Source organism: Nematolebias whitei, chromosome 17, assembly GCF_014905685.2.
Source record: "Nematolebias whitei isolate Nwh7 chromosome 17, NemWhi1, whole genome shotgun sequence".
Taxonomy (NCBI): domain Eukaryota; kingdom Metazoa; phylum Chordata; class Actinopteri; order Cyprinodontiformes; family Rivulidae; genus Nematolebias; species Nematolebias whitei.
This window is the reverse complement of record NC_056514.1, coordinates 1,717,539-1,734,198: the sequence shown is the minus strand read 5'-3', so window position 1 is coordinate 1,734,198 and position 16,660 is coordinate 1,717,539. Positions and strand designations below refer to the sequence as shown.

The 16,660-nt window shown below is 45.1% G+C and overlaps 1 protein-coding gene across 1 annotated transcript in view; it reads left to right on the top strand.

Moving 5' to 3' along the window:
• Positions 1–976: 976 nt before the first annotated feature.
• daglb (diacylglycerol lipase, beta) overlaps positions 977–16,660 on the top strand; it is a gene marked incomplete at both ends in the record, with an annotated part of 92,019 nt that continues 76,335 nt past the window's right edge. Inside the window, 1 exon segment of the mRNA XM_037690691.1 lies at positions 977–1,247. Within this exon segment, the coding sequence (XP_037546619.1) occupies positions 1,029–1,247 (219 nt within the window).

Here is a 16,660-nt window from a genome sequence, read left to right as displayed (position 1 = left end):
CTCCACCCCTGTTTAATGATGGACGATTTCTTTTCACAAAGATGGCCTCCTTTACTCCTCTCTCAAACCATCGTTCCTCTCTGTCCAGGATGTGAACATCTTCATCCCTGAAAGAGTGACCACTGGCCTGCAGATGAGTGTAGACCGCAGAGTCCTGGCCTGATGATGTTGATCTTCTGTGCTGGGCCATCCTTTTGGGGTTTAAAAACCATAACTGTGGCTTTTAAACCCCAAAATACATTACGGCAAAGACTGGTTCATCCCAAAGATCCAGTCCCCCGGCTCAAACAGAGTAATATTGTGTATGCTGTTCAGTGTCAGGAGGGTGATCAGTCTTACATCAAGGAAGCTAAACAGCCACTGGCCAAAAGGATGGCCCAGCACAGAAGATCAACATCATCAGGCCAGGACTCTGCGGTCTACACTCATCTCCAGGCCAGCGGTCACTCTTTCAGGGATGAAGATGTTCACATCCTGGACAGAGAGGAACGATGGTTTGAGAGAGGAGTAAAGGAGGCCATTTTTGTGAAAAGACACCGTCCATCATTAAACAGGTGGAGCCTCCTGGTTCAACTGTCCCCCTCTTACAATGCTGTGATTGCTAGTATCACTCAGCCCTCTGTGAACAGTAAACTGCCATCAGGTGCTAATGACCCATTGTTAGGCTGATGGTCCTTCTTGAGCATGTGATCAGCTGGTTTTGGTTGTCAGCAGCAAAACTGGTTGATCCACTCTGAGAAGGTGCTATTTAAGAGACTGAGCTGAATACAGCACCTCAGACTGAGGAAGTCTTTTGGATGAAAGACGAAACGTTTCTACATCTTTTTTTTTTTTTTTTTTTGAATGTCCAGAGGACCAGATTGAACTTTTTTAGACCAGGTTTGCATATTTTTCACATGCCCTTTTTTATTTTACACTCATACAGTAGATCAGAAATGAGTATGCTCTTATCCATTTATTTTTTTCTTTTCAACAGCTGGATCATACTGCTATTCACGGGGCTGGGCGTAGTTTTTGTCTTCGATCCAATGGGAAACTCCCGTCCTCCTCAGCCTGGCCCAATAGAGCCACTGGGAGTGAGAGACCTGGAGAGCGGTGGGGGCTCCCAGTTCCTGTCCACTGCTCGCTCATTGGCCGCTAATGTGTGGGAGTGCCGATTGCGACTGTTGTGCTGCTGTCTACCACAGGACGAGAGCCACCAAGCAGCCTTCTCCAGTATCTCACAGCTGTTCAGTGACTTCTTCTCTGTAAGAGACAAACACTGCAAGTACTCGACTTAAATCTAATCAAAATAGGAAAAAGAAAATGATGCACGTGTGTACAACGCTAATTCTGAAAAATTCCAAATGTAAAATATAAATTAAAACAATTAACAAGTATTTGCAAATCTCATAAACCCTTAATTATTCACAACAGATTATAATAAACACATTAGATTCAAACTAAGAAAGTGGTACTATTAACATGAAAAAATAAAATGAAATTGATTGTAACAACACATCTCAAAAAAGTTGGTATAGGGGCAACAAAAGCTATATATGAACACCATCCAGAAATGCTTCCATCTTCTATGAGTCAAAGCTAATTTAAAATGGACTGAAGCAAAGTGGACAATGTTCAATGTTCACGCAAATGGAAATTTAAAACTATTGATCAATCAGGGTGCACCTGGTGATGAGCTGCTGAGATCATGTGAGAGCTGTGCTACATAAGTAACATGGCAGGATACTGCTGAACAAAACGATTCGACTCAAGTAAAACAAGCCAATATATTACAGTCAAGCGTAATAAATATTGTTATTAATAACCTCTGCATATTGTTTCAATAAACCAAACTGGACAAGGAAACCTTGGACAGTCTGGAGAGTTACGTGGACGAGTGCTTTAACAACATCGTGATGGGTAAACCACAAAAAAACACGCATCCACGGCCACACCAACTCCTAAATGCACATGTTCAGAGAACTCAACCAGCACGTCCACCTCTCCAGAGAAAAGCTTCACTGATATCCTGGGCTCTATAGACAAGAAGCTAACCAGCTTAGATGCCCGGCTGGCCCTGGTGGAGGTTCTCCACAAGGAGTTTCAAGCACTGAGGGAGTCCCTGGAGTTCAGCCAAGCTCAGGTGGCGTCGCTCACTGCTGAGAACCAAACTCTGAGGGGTAACGTCAAAGAACTCACAGAGAAGATGTCGCAGCTGACCGGAGAAACCAGGAAAATGAAGGAATCCATCCTGGATATTCAAGCTCGGAGCATGCGAGACAATCTTGTCTTCTCAGGGATCCCTGAACGAGCAGAGGAGGACGCTGAAGTTACGATCTGTGAGTTTATCCAACATCAGCTGAAACTCCCAAGTGAGACGGTAAAAAATATCACTTTCCATTGCGTTCACCGGCTCGGAGGTAAGAAGCCCGATAACAAGCGACCTCGGCCAATTATCGCTAAATTTGAGCACTATAAACAAAAAGAGCAGGTCAGAGGTCGGGGCAGAGAGATGCGTGGGACGGACTTCAGTGTGAACAATCAATTTCCAAAAGAGATCCTCTATCGGAGGCGGGTTTTGTTTCCTTTCAGGAAGAAATACTTCTGAGGGCGTCAGAGCTACGGTGGCTGTAGATAAGCTTTATATTAATGGTCAGTTGTTCAGGGAACGGGACGTCACTCCGTGGCTTTATTAAAAGGAACAACAGGTTAGTTTGAAGCAGGCTGTTCAACTGACGGCCCGCAGGCCAAGTCAGGCCCACAGGTGAACTAAGTTCGGTACACCAATGGGTTCACTCTTTTAAAACAAAACTAGAGTTTTAACAGTAAAACAAAGTAACTTAATGATACAAACCGGATTCCAAAATAGTTGGGATACTAAGCAAATTGTGAATAAAAACTGAATGCAATGATGTGGAGGTGCCAACATCTAACATTTTATTCAGAATAGAACACAAATCACAGATCAAAAGTTTAAACTGAGAGAATGTATCATTTTAAGGGAAAAATCTGTTGTTTCCAAATTTCATGGCGTCAACAAATCCCAAAAAAGTTGGGACAAGTCCATTTTTCCCACTGTGTGGCATCCCCCTTCTTCTTACAACACTCAACAGACGTCTGGGGACAGAGGAGACCAGTTTCTCAAGTTTAGAAATAGGAATGCTCTCCCATTCATGTCTAATACAGGCCTCTAACTGTTCAATCGTCTTGGGCCTTCTTTGTCGCCCCTTCCTCTTTATGATGCGCCAAATGTTCTCTATAGGTGAAAGATCTGGACTGCAGGCTGGCCATTTCAGTACCCGGATCCTTCTCCTACATAGCCATGATGTTGTGATTGCTGCAGAATGTGGTCTGGCATTATCGTGTTGAAAAATGCAGGGTCTTCCCTGAAAGAGATGAGGTCTAGATGGGAGCATATGTTGTTCTAGAACCTGAACAGAGTTCTCTGCATTAATGGTGCCTTTCCAGACATGCAAGCTGCCCATGCCACAAGCGCTCATGCAACCCCATACCATCAGTGATGCAGGCTTCTGAACGGAGCGTTGATAACAACTTGGGCTATCCTTGTCCTCTCTGGTCCGGATGACATGGCGTCCCAGTGTTCCATAAAGAACTTCAAATCGTGACTCATCTGACCACAGAACAGTCTTCCATTTTGCCACACTCCATTTTAAATGACCCCTGGCCCAGTGCAAACGTCTGAGCTTGTGGAGCTTGCTTAGAAATGGCTTCCTCTTTGCACTGTAGAGTTTCAGCTGGCAACGGCGGATGGCACGGTGGATTGTGTTCACTGACAATGCTTTCTGGAAGTATTCCTGAGCCCATTCTGTTATTTCCTTGACAGTGGCATTCCTGTTTGAGGTGCAGTGACGTTTAAGGGCCCGGAGATCACGAGCATCCAGTAGAGTTTTACGGCCTTGACCCTTACACACAGCGATTGTTCCAGATTCTCTGAATCTTTTGATGATGTTATGCACGGTTGATGATGATAACTTAAAAGTCTTTGCTATTTTACGCTGGGTAACACCATTCTGGTATTGCTGCACTATCTTTCTGCGCAACAATGGTGGAATTGGTGATCCTCTTACCATCTTGGCTTCTGAGAGACACTGACACTCTGAGAAGCTCTTTTTATACCCAATCATGTTGTCAATTGACCTAATTAGTGTTAATTGGTCTTCCAGCTGTTCGTTATATGCTCAATTTCCTTTTTCCAGCCACTTATTGCTACTTGTCCCAACTTTTTTGGGATTTGTTGACTCTGTGAAATTTTGAATCAACATATTTTTCCTTTAAAATGTTACATTTACTCAGATTAAACTTTTGATCTGTCATCTGTGTTATATTACGAATAAAATATTGACATTTGCCATCTCCACATCATTGCATTCAGTTTTTATTCACAATTTGTTTAGTGTCCCAACTTTTTTGGAATCCGGTTTGTAAGAACTAGTGGATATCTGACCCCTGAGCGCTTGGCTTTCAGTAACTGTGGCCCCCTGGGCGGTTTAGTTGAATAGTCCTGGTTTAACGCTTGTAACACTGGAGATGAATTAACTGGCATTTGTAAATAAAATGTAAAGCACAGCTCGGTAAGGTGTCTGCACTGGTGTTGGTGAACGGTGTTAAAGCTATTTTTTTTCCTTATTTTATTTTTATATTTTTTATTATTTTTACTATTTTCTCTTTTACGTTTGTTTGTTACCACATCACTTCATCAGTCTGTTTTCTTTTTTACCACCCAACAAACATTTACACACAAGCACACCAAAACACACACGTGCACACACACACGTGCACACACACGCACACACCAGAGAACTTTATATCTTTCAACTTCTGTCACACCCAGCATCTACTCAATAGCTATGTTTACATGTGCAGAATTCTTTGACCGGATTGAAATGTGTTCTGTTTGAATAATTCAAATGTATCGTTTACATGGGCACAATCTGTTCATGATGAGCGTTTACATGCAGCGGGCTTTGTTCTGAACAGCAGTACTGACATGCGCAGAGTGGTAAACTCTCCTTAAAAAAACCACCGAAGAAGAAGTTCTACCTCCGGGGTGAACATAAACAAACCCGAGCACACAAAATGGACCCGTGACAGGTTTTAATGATGGTGGAGACGTTACTGCACTCCCTGACTGAGCTGCAGGTAATACAGATCATTTTGAGCTCTTTCAAAGTTTCTAGTAGAAATGTTGTCGCTCACCGACCAGTTTTACTTCCCTGACATGCTAATATTATTAGCATTAGCCAGGCGGAAATGGCAAAGTCGCACATGCGCAGTCAGGTCAGTTTTTCACGATCAGATAAAAACAAACAGATCAAGCATTTACATGTACACCTATCGAATTACGGATCAGCGTAAACCACCCGTTTCGTTCTGATCACAAATTATATCGGATTGCGCCGAATACACAAAAAATAACCCGAACGGAGTGTTTACATGACACAGTTTTATTCCGACCGGCCATTTGATCCAGTTACTTATGTCCATGTAAACATACCTAATGTTCTTGTATCGTTCCACTTCAAACATCACTGTGTGTTTCTAAACATCTATACAACCTCAAGCAATAACTGTGATTTTAGTTGGATTTGTTTGTCTCTATGGTGACATGTGTAGTGAAGTAAGGGTTATCTTCACTACTAATTAATTATTCTGAAAGCTAGTTCAAGCACAAAGAATATTAATTGTTTAATTACAACGGATTATTTTCTTTTTCGAGTTAAATTTCTGCCATGTGACCAAGATAACAATGAGAGTGGAGTGTTTAATCAGTGACATGAGACGCCATTTTATCTTTGACCCATCAGAATAAATGCGGTCATTTATTTAACAAAATCAAAATTTAACATCAAAACATGTACACATTGATTTGCTGATCTGTTTCTGATTAATAAACTTGGCACAATTTACTAGACAAGACAACAGAAGATTACTGATTGAGAATGATTCATCTCTGAAGGCATCTAGCTTGATTTACTGGCAAATAGAGAAGTTTAAAGAGAAGGAATAGATTTAAGGAGGAAGTTTAGATGGATGAAAGTTATGTGTTGAACCAGAAAATGGCACCCTTCCTCTGACATCCAGCTCAGCCCTCCGGTACACTTCAGGGCGTCAACGGCTTGTTACCTTAGCAGAGGATACATCCACTCCGGAACAGAGATCCATTGGCACGTTCCCTTTTCAGCGTCTTCGGTCAGAGTAGCTGGGGTCGTCAGAAATCGTGGCGAAGTACTCAGTTCAACAGAATACGCTTCCTTAGAAGTTGAGAGCATGTAATGCTCGGGTTGAGTCACATCCGAGGCAGGCTGTGACTACGCTGGAATGGAGAGACCCTTGGCACATGGTCAAATCCATCCGCTACTTAGTTGACTTTTAGTAAGAACTGAAAGTTCCTGTACGACTCGCCATCAAAGTTCTAGAATTGCACCGCTCCAGGTGGCTGCATGTTGGAGCAGCTCTGTTACTTTCATTCTGAGATTTTGCTTTTGAAAACTTTAGTTCCTATTTTTCTGGATGTAAATCACATTTTTTGGATGATTGTTTCCTCTGGTATCGTATGCTGTGCAGCTGGAAGGATTTTTACTGAAACTTTTTTAGTTTTGGGCAATTGTTATGATGCGTAACCATGGCAACAAGGCAGTTTTCTACAACTAACAGCAGTTGATTAACATCTCAAAAGCTCAAATAATATCTCAACTACAGCAAAATCTCAAGTGAGTTGAAAAGGATGGTCTGTGGACGCATTCTCATCTACCTGCCAGCTGCGCTCGAGTGCCTGACCACTGAGATCCTGGAACTAGCAGGAAACATGGCTCATGACAGCGGAAGGACAGGATCGTCCCTCGGCGCCTACAGTTGGCTGTCCGCAGCGACGAGGAGCTCGGCAGACTGCTGGGAGGAGTGGCCATCGCTCTGGGAGGAGTTCTGCCCAGCATTCAGGCGTTCTTACAGCCCGGGGGAACCGAGAGGCCAGCTGAGTCTGGGTGGACGGATCGGACTGCATCTGCAGCCAGTTTCTTAGGATCCACTGTGGGATGGACCTTTACAAGAGATCATTCCTGTCTACAGCCATCAGTATCTATAACATCTCTTAATGAAATGAGGATAACGAGTTACAACAACAAATAATTTCCCTTTGGGATTAATAAAGTATTTTTGAATTGAATTGAATTTGAATCAAACCGAGTCTCATCTTTGACTGAAAGTTCCATGAAGACTGGAAAAGACTGCGAAGACTCCAACAGACGAAGAAGACTTGGAAAAAGACTGAATAGTTCCAAGAAGTGTTGCCTTTTAAAGGGTATCCACTTCCTGTTATGTGGTACTTCCTGAATGGTTGAAACAACCAGCAGGGATGTAGTTTTAGTGATGTCAGAGGGTCACTAGGAGTCAGGAGACAGCAGGAATGGGTTAAAAATGGTTAGTCCAGACAGAGAAATATTATGAAGAAGTGAGACAAAGCAGGTGCCAGCTAGTTCTTATTTACTGTCTGAGAGTTTTAAAAACAAGGCATTTCGTTCTCATAACTTGTCTCTGACTTTCAACCGACATCCACTACTCCTCATTCAGACAGAAGACTAAATGCACACTTACTTCGTAAATAGACATTTAACTGTATGATCAAAGTCTAATGAGGTTTAATAATCATTAATACTGTTTCACAGTTGATTTAAATGAGTGGTTCACTTCAACATTTAGAAATGGTATGAACTAAACACACCTTTGATTATCAAGATATCTTAAAATAGTAATGATAATGTAAAAAGAAGAGTGTTCTTTCAATTGATTAATTCAGGATACAATTAAATAGTCTCTTGATGAGAGAATTTGTATTTCTGGATTCAAATCAATGAAATAGCAGTTCCTGTCCCCTGAAGGTCCTCAGAGACAGATTGATGTCGGAGGTCTAGTTCACTACACATGCGCTGGTCAACTTTAGCTACTCACACACAACCATGGGCACATTAAGGTTTGTGACTTGGAATGTCAGTGGAACCAGTACTCAGCAAAAAAGATTAGGAATTTTAAACCAGTTTAAAAGACTACAGGCAGATGTTGACTTTTTATGAGACTCATAAATCTATTACAACTGCAGATGATCTTAAATGACCTGACTTTCCTGATGTGTTTAGTGCCTGCTATAACTCAAGACAAAGGGGAGTGGCAATATTAATACACAAAAATGTTAATTTTTCAGTACTAGACACAGTTACAGACCCAGAGGGTAGATATTTAATAATAAAACTTTGTATAAATAACTACAAGCTGTGTATTGTCAGCATATATGCCCCAAATATTGATGACACCTCTTTTTTTCATGATTTTTTTTCTCAGCACTGTCTGATCACTTGGATTGCTCACTTATACTTGGAGGTGACCTCAACTTTGGTCTAAATGAAGAATTAGACAGATGTATTAGAGCAGGAACTCAGCGCAGTTGGCAGTCCATAAATATAGTTAAACAGTACATGAGTGATTACAGACTTTGCGATGCATGGCGATCTCTTCACCCAAACCGTAGGGATTATACTTTCTTCTCACCTGTCCCTCACTGATACTCTCGTCTGGATTATTTTTTAGTCAGCAGCTTGTTGTTGACAGACATCTTGGACACTGAGATACACCCTATAGCTGTCAGTGCTCATGCTCCTGTCTCTTTAACTCTAGCAAACAGAAAAGAAATCCCAAAAAGTATAAACTGGAGATTTAATATATCATTGCTTGAAGATGAAGATTTTATCAAATATTTTACAGAAGAGATTTTATCAAATATTTTACAGAAGAGTGGGCTTCATATCTGGAGTATAATGACTTGCCTGGAACATCAGCATCTGTTCTCTGGGAGGCAGGGAAAGCAATGATGAGGTAAAATAATCTCATTCTCATCACATAAGAAGAAAATAGAAAATAAACATATTCAGGAATTAGAAGAAACCATTAAATTGTTAGAAGCCTCCATGTTGGACAAAATGCATAAAGCAAAATTAGAGTTAAATTAAGTTCTTAACAAAAAAACTCAATTCTTAATACAAAGACTTAGAAAAGAAAACTTTGAGCAGAACAATACATCAGGTAGCTTTCTAGCAAAACCTACTTAGGCAAAACCTACCTCCCTACTTAGGCTGCTACCCCCGCGACCCGACCCCGAATAAGCGAAAGAAAATGGATGGATATATATATATATTAATTAATATTTTATTTTTTTCTCCTTAAACCCTCGTTCTCCGTTAGACATTTGGGATCGGGGGCAGGAAGGGGGGGTAGGCTGCCTGGTTGGGGTCTGGGCTGTGGGTGGATGTTGGGCCTTGGGGGGCGATTGGGGGTGGGGCTGGTGCTCCGGTTCTCCGTGGGTTGTTTGGATCTTTTGATCTTTTTTATCAGAGTTCCTGGTTGCATTGGCCGGCCCTTTGGCTGTGGTGGCTGCCGGGTTCTGGCGGGGGGTCGGCTGTGGTTGTGTGTGTGTGGTTGTTGGTGGTGCATGGCGGTGGTCGGGGGTGTGGCTTCGCTTTGACAGGGTGCTGGCTGGTCGGCCTGAAGAGAGGTAAAAACGTAATTAGGTGAAAAGGCTAAATTTAGCATAAAACAGTGTAACGAAATGGGGCTTAAATATTATTGTTAATTATCAGTTATGAGTTAAGCTTATAAGATATGCATTTATTATGCAAATAACCTCGTTGTGTGGGCACCATCTCTCTCTTGGAGAGGAAAATCAGTCTGTATTTACCCCAAATTAATGTAATTTGAATTCGAGTTTTTTTCTTGTGTTTAAAGGGCATCATATCAGTTAATGGGCTGTGGTAAATGGACTGTACTTATATAGCGTCTTTCTATCTTATTTCAAGATACTCAAAGCATTTTACACTACAATCTGTGCCCTCATTTACCCATTCATACAGCACTCTACTAGATCTCTGCAAAGCTAATTGTACAAATTTTTCTAAAGAGACTAATCAGTGCTCTAGATCACATTCATACACTGATGGGACACACATCAGAGGCTATGAGGGGTTCAGTGTCTTGCCCAGGGACACTTCAGCATGTGAGTGCTGGTGGGTTCGAACCCCCAGCTCTCGCATTGGAGGACGACTGCTCTAACCACTCAGCCACAGCCGCCCCTAATTAATACACACAGATATACCAAAAAATAATCACAAATTCAGTTGTTAAAAGATGCATACAAAGCCGAACCCCACCCCCACCTAGGACTGTCAGACCACATCTCAATCTTCCTGGCTCCTGCTTACATGCCCCCGCTGAGACGCTGCAGACCGGTACAAAAGAAAGTTAAATGCTGGATCCAGGACAGTGGCCCCATACTGAGAGATTGTTTTGACCGAACAAACTGGCAGGTTTTCAGAGAAGCTGCTGAAAATGGAGGATCGCTTGATCTTGACCAATACACATCCTCAGTTCTGGGTTACATTAGTACATGTACTGAAACCGTCTCCACTATCAGAAATGTTAAAAGCTACCCAAACAGAAAACCTTAGCTGAATGCAGAGGTGCACACCCTGCTGGAAGCCAAGAACACTGCCTTCAGGTCTGGAAACTCAGAGAAGCTGAGTAGGACAAGAAAAGAGCTGGTTGCTGGTATTAAGAAGGCCAAGGCCACATATGCACAGAGGATCGAGGGTCAATTCATCTCACAAGACCCTCGGAGCATGTAGAGGGGCATTAAGTGCATAACAGATTATAAAGGAAGAAGTGAACAATGTCCAAAGACCCATCTCTGCCTGATGCCCTCAACATCTTTAACACCTTACTTACCCTGGAGACAGTTCCCACCTGCCTGAAGACTGCCACCATCATCTCAGTCCCAAAAAGCTCTACAGTGACTAGTCTGAATGACTATCGGCCAGTGGCCCTCACCCCGATAGTCGCTAAATGCTTCGAAAAACTGGTCATGACTCACATCAAAACAACCGTCAACATCAACAAGGACCCTCATCAGTATGCATACCGTGAGAACCGATCAACAGAGGATGCCATCTCCTCTGTGGTCCACACTGCGCTCAACCACCTGGGGCAGAAAAAGAAAAACTCTTACGTCCGTATGCTCTTTGTGGACTTCAAATCCGCCTTCAACATCATGATCCCCCAAACCCTGATGGACAAACTATACACACCATTTACAACTGGGTACTAGACTTCTTAACAAACAGACCACAGTTAGTGAGGATCCACAACTTCTCCTCCTCCACCATAACCATAATCAGGTCTCTCTTGTAAATGAGTCCTCGAGGCTCAATGGGATTTACCTGTATAAATAAAGGTTGATGATAACCCTCAGCACTGGCTCTCCTCAGGGATGTGTGTTGAGCCCCCTCCTGTTTACTCTGCTCACGTATGATTGTGCAGCTACCCATCCAGGCTGTCACATTGTAAAGTTTGCAGATGATACAGCGGTGGTGGGATGCATCACAAACAATGATGAGTCCAGCTACAGACAAGAGGTGGAACACCTGGAGAACTGGTGCAAAGAGAATAACCTTCACATCAATGTGAAGAAGACAAAGGAGATGATTGTGGACTTCAGAAGGAACAAAAACATCTACACCCCCCTGAACATAAGAGGATCTGCGGTGGAAGTGGTCTCCAGCTACAAGTACTTGGGTGTACACATGAATGACAACCTCAGCTGGAGCAACAACACCACCTGCCTGATCAAGAAAGCTCATCAGAGACTACTTCGTCAGGCGGCTGAGACGAGCTGGTCTGGGAAGCTCAGTCCTCACCTCCTTCTACAGGTGTGCAGTGGAGAGCATCCTGTGCTCCAGCATCAACGTGTGGCATGGAGGCTGCACAGCTGCAGAAAGAAAAGCTTTGCAGAGAGTGGTGAAGGCTGCACAGAAGACTGTCGGAGTCAGCCTCCCCACCATCACAGACATCTACACCTCCAGATGCAGGAAGTGGGCTACCTGCATCATGAAGGACCTCACTCACCCAGCACACACACTTTTTGCCCCACTCCCCTCAGGAAGGAGGTTGAGAAGCATTAAGTGTAGAACCATTAGACTGAGGAACAGCTTCTACCCTGAGGCTGTTAGACTCATGACTCTCTAACTAGAATAATCACTGAAAAATCATATCATGTTGCTGCTGATCTGTTTCATGTTGCTGCTGATCTGTTTCATGTTGATGTGTTCATGCGTGCACATCCGCTCACACAGACTCATGTTCATGTTTGTGCTGATGTTCAATGTTTTATGTAATGAGTGCTTAGTGTATATTAGTTGATGTTTTTCTTAGTTCATATCTTAGATGTTATTACTGTTTTTCTTATACATTTTATTGTTGGATGTAACTGGGACCCTGTGTACATAATTTCGCTCCACCACATGTACCACATGAGGTGCGAATGACAATAAAGAATCTCTGACTCTCTGACTCTCTGAAGTGAAGGCTTAGGAACGTCTCTTCAAAGCATGTGTTTTCTCAAAAGTAGTGAAAGTTACTGTCTGTGTGGAATAGAGATGAAGGTCCACCCCAGGAGGAGGTGGTCCTAGACTCTTGGCTTGTTTTTATAAAAACTAAATGTCCTGTTTCTGCCTTAAAAGTTTCATTTTAAAACGAGAAAATAAGACAAATGTATCATCTTAAAGAAAGATTACTTAAAACACACATTTTCATAAATAAACGTTCAGGTAAGACATATTTTGAATCAAACTTAAAACATGCAATGTTTTTCCAAAGGTGTCGCTGTCCATCTCCTTGTCAGGGTTTCTGACAGGGCAGGGCAGGAGAGAACCCAATGTGCATGCAGAGACTCAGACGTAGGAGTTACAAAAATAAATACTTTTAATAATAATAAATTAAAGGGCTGACGTGGCAGCATAAACTCACAAAAAACAGAATCGGGACGGGATCAAGGCGGGATCAGACTGGACAAGGCTATACCCAACGACGACGCGACAACGAACAAGACTAACAGATAGACTATATACACAGACAAGACAAGACGTGATTACAAACAGCTGGCACAAGACAAGGGTGAAATTAATTGGATAAATGATGAGACACACAAGGGAGTACAGACAAAGAAGGCCCACAGATGGTGCCATCCTTACAGTACCCCCCAAGGACGCCGCCTGGCGTCCCCAAAAATGCCCCCCTCCCCTAAAAGACTTGGGTGGGCGGAGGGAGGAACTGCAAGGATGGAGGGCCCAATGAAACATGAGGACAAAAACAAAACAAACTGACAAAACCAAAACCTGAGGTCTAAACTAAACACAAACGGGAACACAAATAAAAGTCTGGGCAGTCATTGTTCTGGCAGGCGGCCAGGAAGCAGTCCAGCAGGCCGGAACAGGTCAGGCGGGCGACCAGGAGACCGTCCGTTTGACTGGAGCAGGTTGGGTGTGCAGCCGGGAGGCCATCCATCAGTCTGGAGCAGGCCGAGCGGATGGCCGGGAGGCCGTCCATCAGGAAGGAAGGGGTCAGGTGGGCGGCCAGGAGGCCGACCATCAGACTGAAGCAGGTCGGGCGGGCGGCCAGGAGGACATTCATCAGGCTGGAACAAGTCGGGCGGGTGGCCAGGAGGCCAGGAGGCCAATCAGGCAGAAGGAGGTCAGACGGGTGGCCTGGGGACCATTCATCAGGCTGGGGCCGGTCAGGCAGGTGGTCGAGAGGTCGTACTTCTGGCTGTACAGACAGGATCAGGTCAGATGGGCAGCTGGGAGGCCGTTCAGGCAGAAGCAGGTTAGACGGGCGGCCTGGAGACCATTCATCATGCCAGGGTCGGTCAGGCAGGCAGCTGAGAGGTCGTCCAAAGGGCCGTACCAACAGGAATACTTCAGACGGGTGGCTGGGAGGCCTTTCAGGCAGGTGCAGGTCAAGCGGGTAACCGGTGAGTCGTCCATGAAGCCGGAGCAGACCAGGCGGGCGACCGGCAAGTCGTCCATGACGCCGGAGCGGACAGGCAGACGGACTGGACGTAGAGCCTCGGTGGGTCTTGGAAACTGGGCGAGGCGTGGACCTGGGAGCGAAGACCTCATCAGGTGGAATAGGGACGAAGACCTCCATCGGGTCAGGATCTTCTGCGGTCGGGTCAGGCGCGAAGACTTTAGGCGGACCGGGAGCGAAGACCTCAGGCGGACCGGAAGCGAAGACCTCAGGCGGACCAGGAATGAAGACCTCAGGCGAACCGAGAACAAAGACCTCTGGCGGACTGGGGACGAAGACCTCAGGCGAGCCGGGGACGAAGACTTAGGGTGGACCAGGACCTTCTGCGGTCGGGTCAGCAGCGAAGACCTCAGACGGACCAGGGGCGAAGACCTTAGACGTACCAGGTGCAAAGGCAAGGAGCTCAACAGACAGGTCGGCGGCAAGGAGCTCAACAGACGGGCCGGCGGCAAGGAGCTCAGCAGACGGGTCGGCGGCAAGGAGCTCAGACAGGTCGGCGGTGATTGCAGGTTCAGGTACCACTGCAGGTTCTGAATCTTCTGCGACTGGTTCTGGGTTCTGAGCAGGTTCAGAGTCTTCTGCAACAGACTCTGGGCTGGCTACTGCAGGTTGAGTGCTGGCTGCAGGCTGAGTGCTGGCTGCAGATTGAGTGCTGGTTGCAGGCTGAGTGCTGGCTGCAGGTGGAGAGCTGACTGCAGGCTGAGACCTGGCTGCAGGCTGAGTGTTGGCTGTAGGCTGAGTGCTGGCTGCAGGCTCTGGACTGGCTGCAGCAGGCTCTGGACTGGCTACTGCAGGCTCTGGGCTGGCTGCAGGTTGTGAGCTGGCTGCAGGTTCTAAACTGACTGCAGGCTCGGGGTTGACTGCAGGCTCTGGGTTGACTGCAGGCTCTGGGCCCTCGACAGGTTCTTGGGCCCTCGACAGGTTCTGGGGCCTCGACAGGTTCTGGGGCCTCGACAGGTTCAGGAATGGATCTGAGCTCCTCTTTGGGTTCAGGAGCAGAGGCTGAATCTGGGACTATGGAGGGTGTTTTCATAGTCCTTATTTCAATCAACAGTTGATAATATGTAGGGATAAAAGTGAGACCGAGTTGAGACAGTATCAGTTTCTTGGCAAGGGTGAGTACAAGGTCAAGGCAATCTGGATTGTTTTTGGCAGAGGAGAGGAGATTTTGTAAGTCCGGTTTATTTGTGTGATGTCACTGGGTTATAGAAGCTGTGGGTTGGTTCCAGTGGTAGGAGTGGCTCTACGCGGGGATGAGGTGTCGAGTTCCACCCTCACCGGACCCCTGAAAGGTGAGGTGACGGGACCCGCCTCCATGGAGACACTCAGGAGGCTCAGTCTTGTCGGACCGAGCAGGAGAGGCACGGAGTGACGCTGAGGTGCCGGAACGGCTTCTGAGAGGCTCGGCTCCGCCGAGCTGAGTCAGATCCGTTGGTGGTACCGGAATGGGTGCCGTGGATTGCTTCTAGGTCTGGTTTCTGCCACTCCGGCAGCGACAATGAGGATGAGGGGCATGAACGGAACAGAGCTCGTCCTCCGACTCTGCGTCCTCATCCGACGTCCATCCAGAGTAGCCGAGCAGTTCTGGCGAGAGGAGAACTGGGCTCTGTCGTCAGGCGGTTACCCTGGAGCTGGACCCTCTTTTTTTCCTCTTCCAAAACAAGAAGAGGGGAGGGCAAGATCTCCACCGCCCAACCGTAGCGTTCTTGAGTCCGGACGGGTTCGGTCCAGAACCTGACACACCGAATCACGGGCTCCATCAGAGACTGCTCGTTGAACAGGTGAGTGATGCGGAGAGGTGTTCTGCCCGCTGGGTTCAGGTTTGGTCTCGTCATACTGTCAGGGTTTCTGACAGGGCTGGGCAGGAGAGAACCCGATGTGCAGGCAGAGACTCAGATGCAGGAGTTAAAAAAATTAATACTTTTAATAATAATAAATTAAAGGGTTGACGTGGCAACATGAACTCACAAAAAACAGTATCGGGACGGGATCAAGGCAGGATCAGACAGGACAAGGCTATACCCAACGATGACGCGACAACGAACAAGAGTAACAGACAGACTATATACACAGACAAGACAAGATGTGATTACAAACAGCTGGCACAAGACAAGGGTGAAATTAATTGGATAAATGATGAGACACACAAGGGAGTACAGACAAGGAAGGCCCACAGATGGTGCCATCCTTACACTCCTGAAAAGGAATGTCATTAAACAAAGGGTTCTTATGGTGTTATCATAATGGGAACCAGTCTGGGAGAAATACTCTTTTCCGATAAAGGGGAGATATCTACATAGCAAGTTCGTATGTTTCAAAAACTCCGAGGTCAGTTGAACAAAAGCTCTCATTAAAATGACCTGTCCATTTCATGGGAAATGAGCTCATATTGGCAGTGAGGTTCACAGTGACAGTTTTTTAATATTTGTAAAACAATGTCTGTTCGTTCCCAAGGGAATAGATTAATCTTATTTTTAACAGTTTAAAAACACAAAACACAGGAATGATTTTTGTTTGAGATGAGGTGAACTCTTTTCTGAGGTAAGGTGTTCTCTTTCTGAAGTGGTGTTCCCCTACAACAGCTAAATAGTAACTGAAATAGCAGAAAAGCTGAAACTAGCAGGAAACAAGTTTAAATGAGCATAAAGAAGTAATTGCCGGTGTACAAGCCATTACTTTTTTCTCACACTTTGTACCTGACAGTCTGTCCGTGGTCTGTCTTGTATTTCTGTGTCTTCCCCTTTTCTGCTTATTGTGT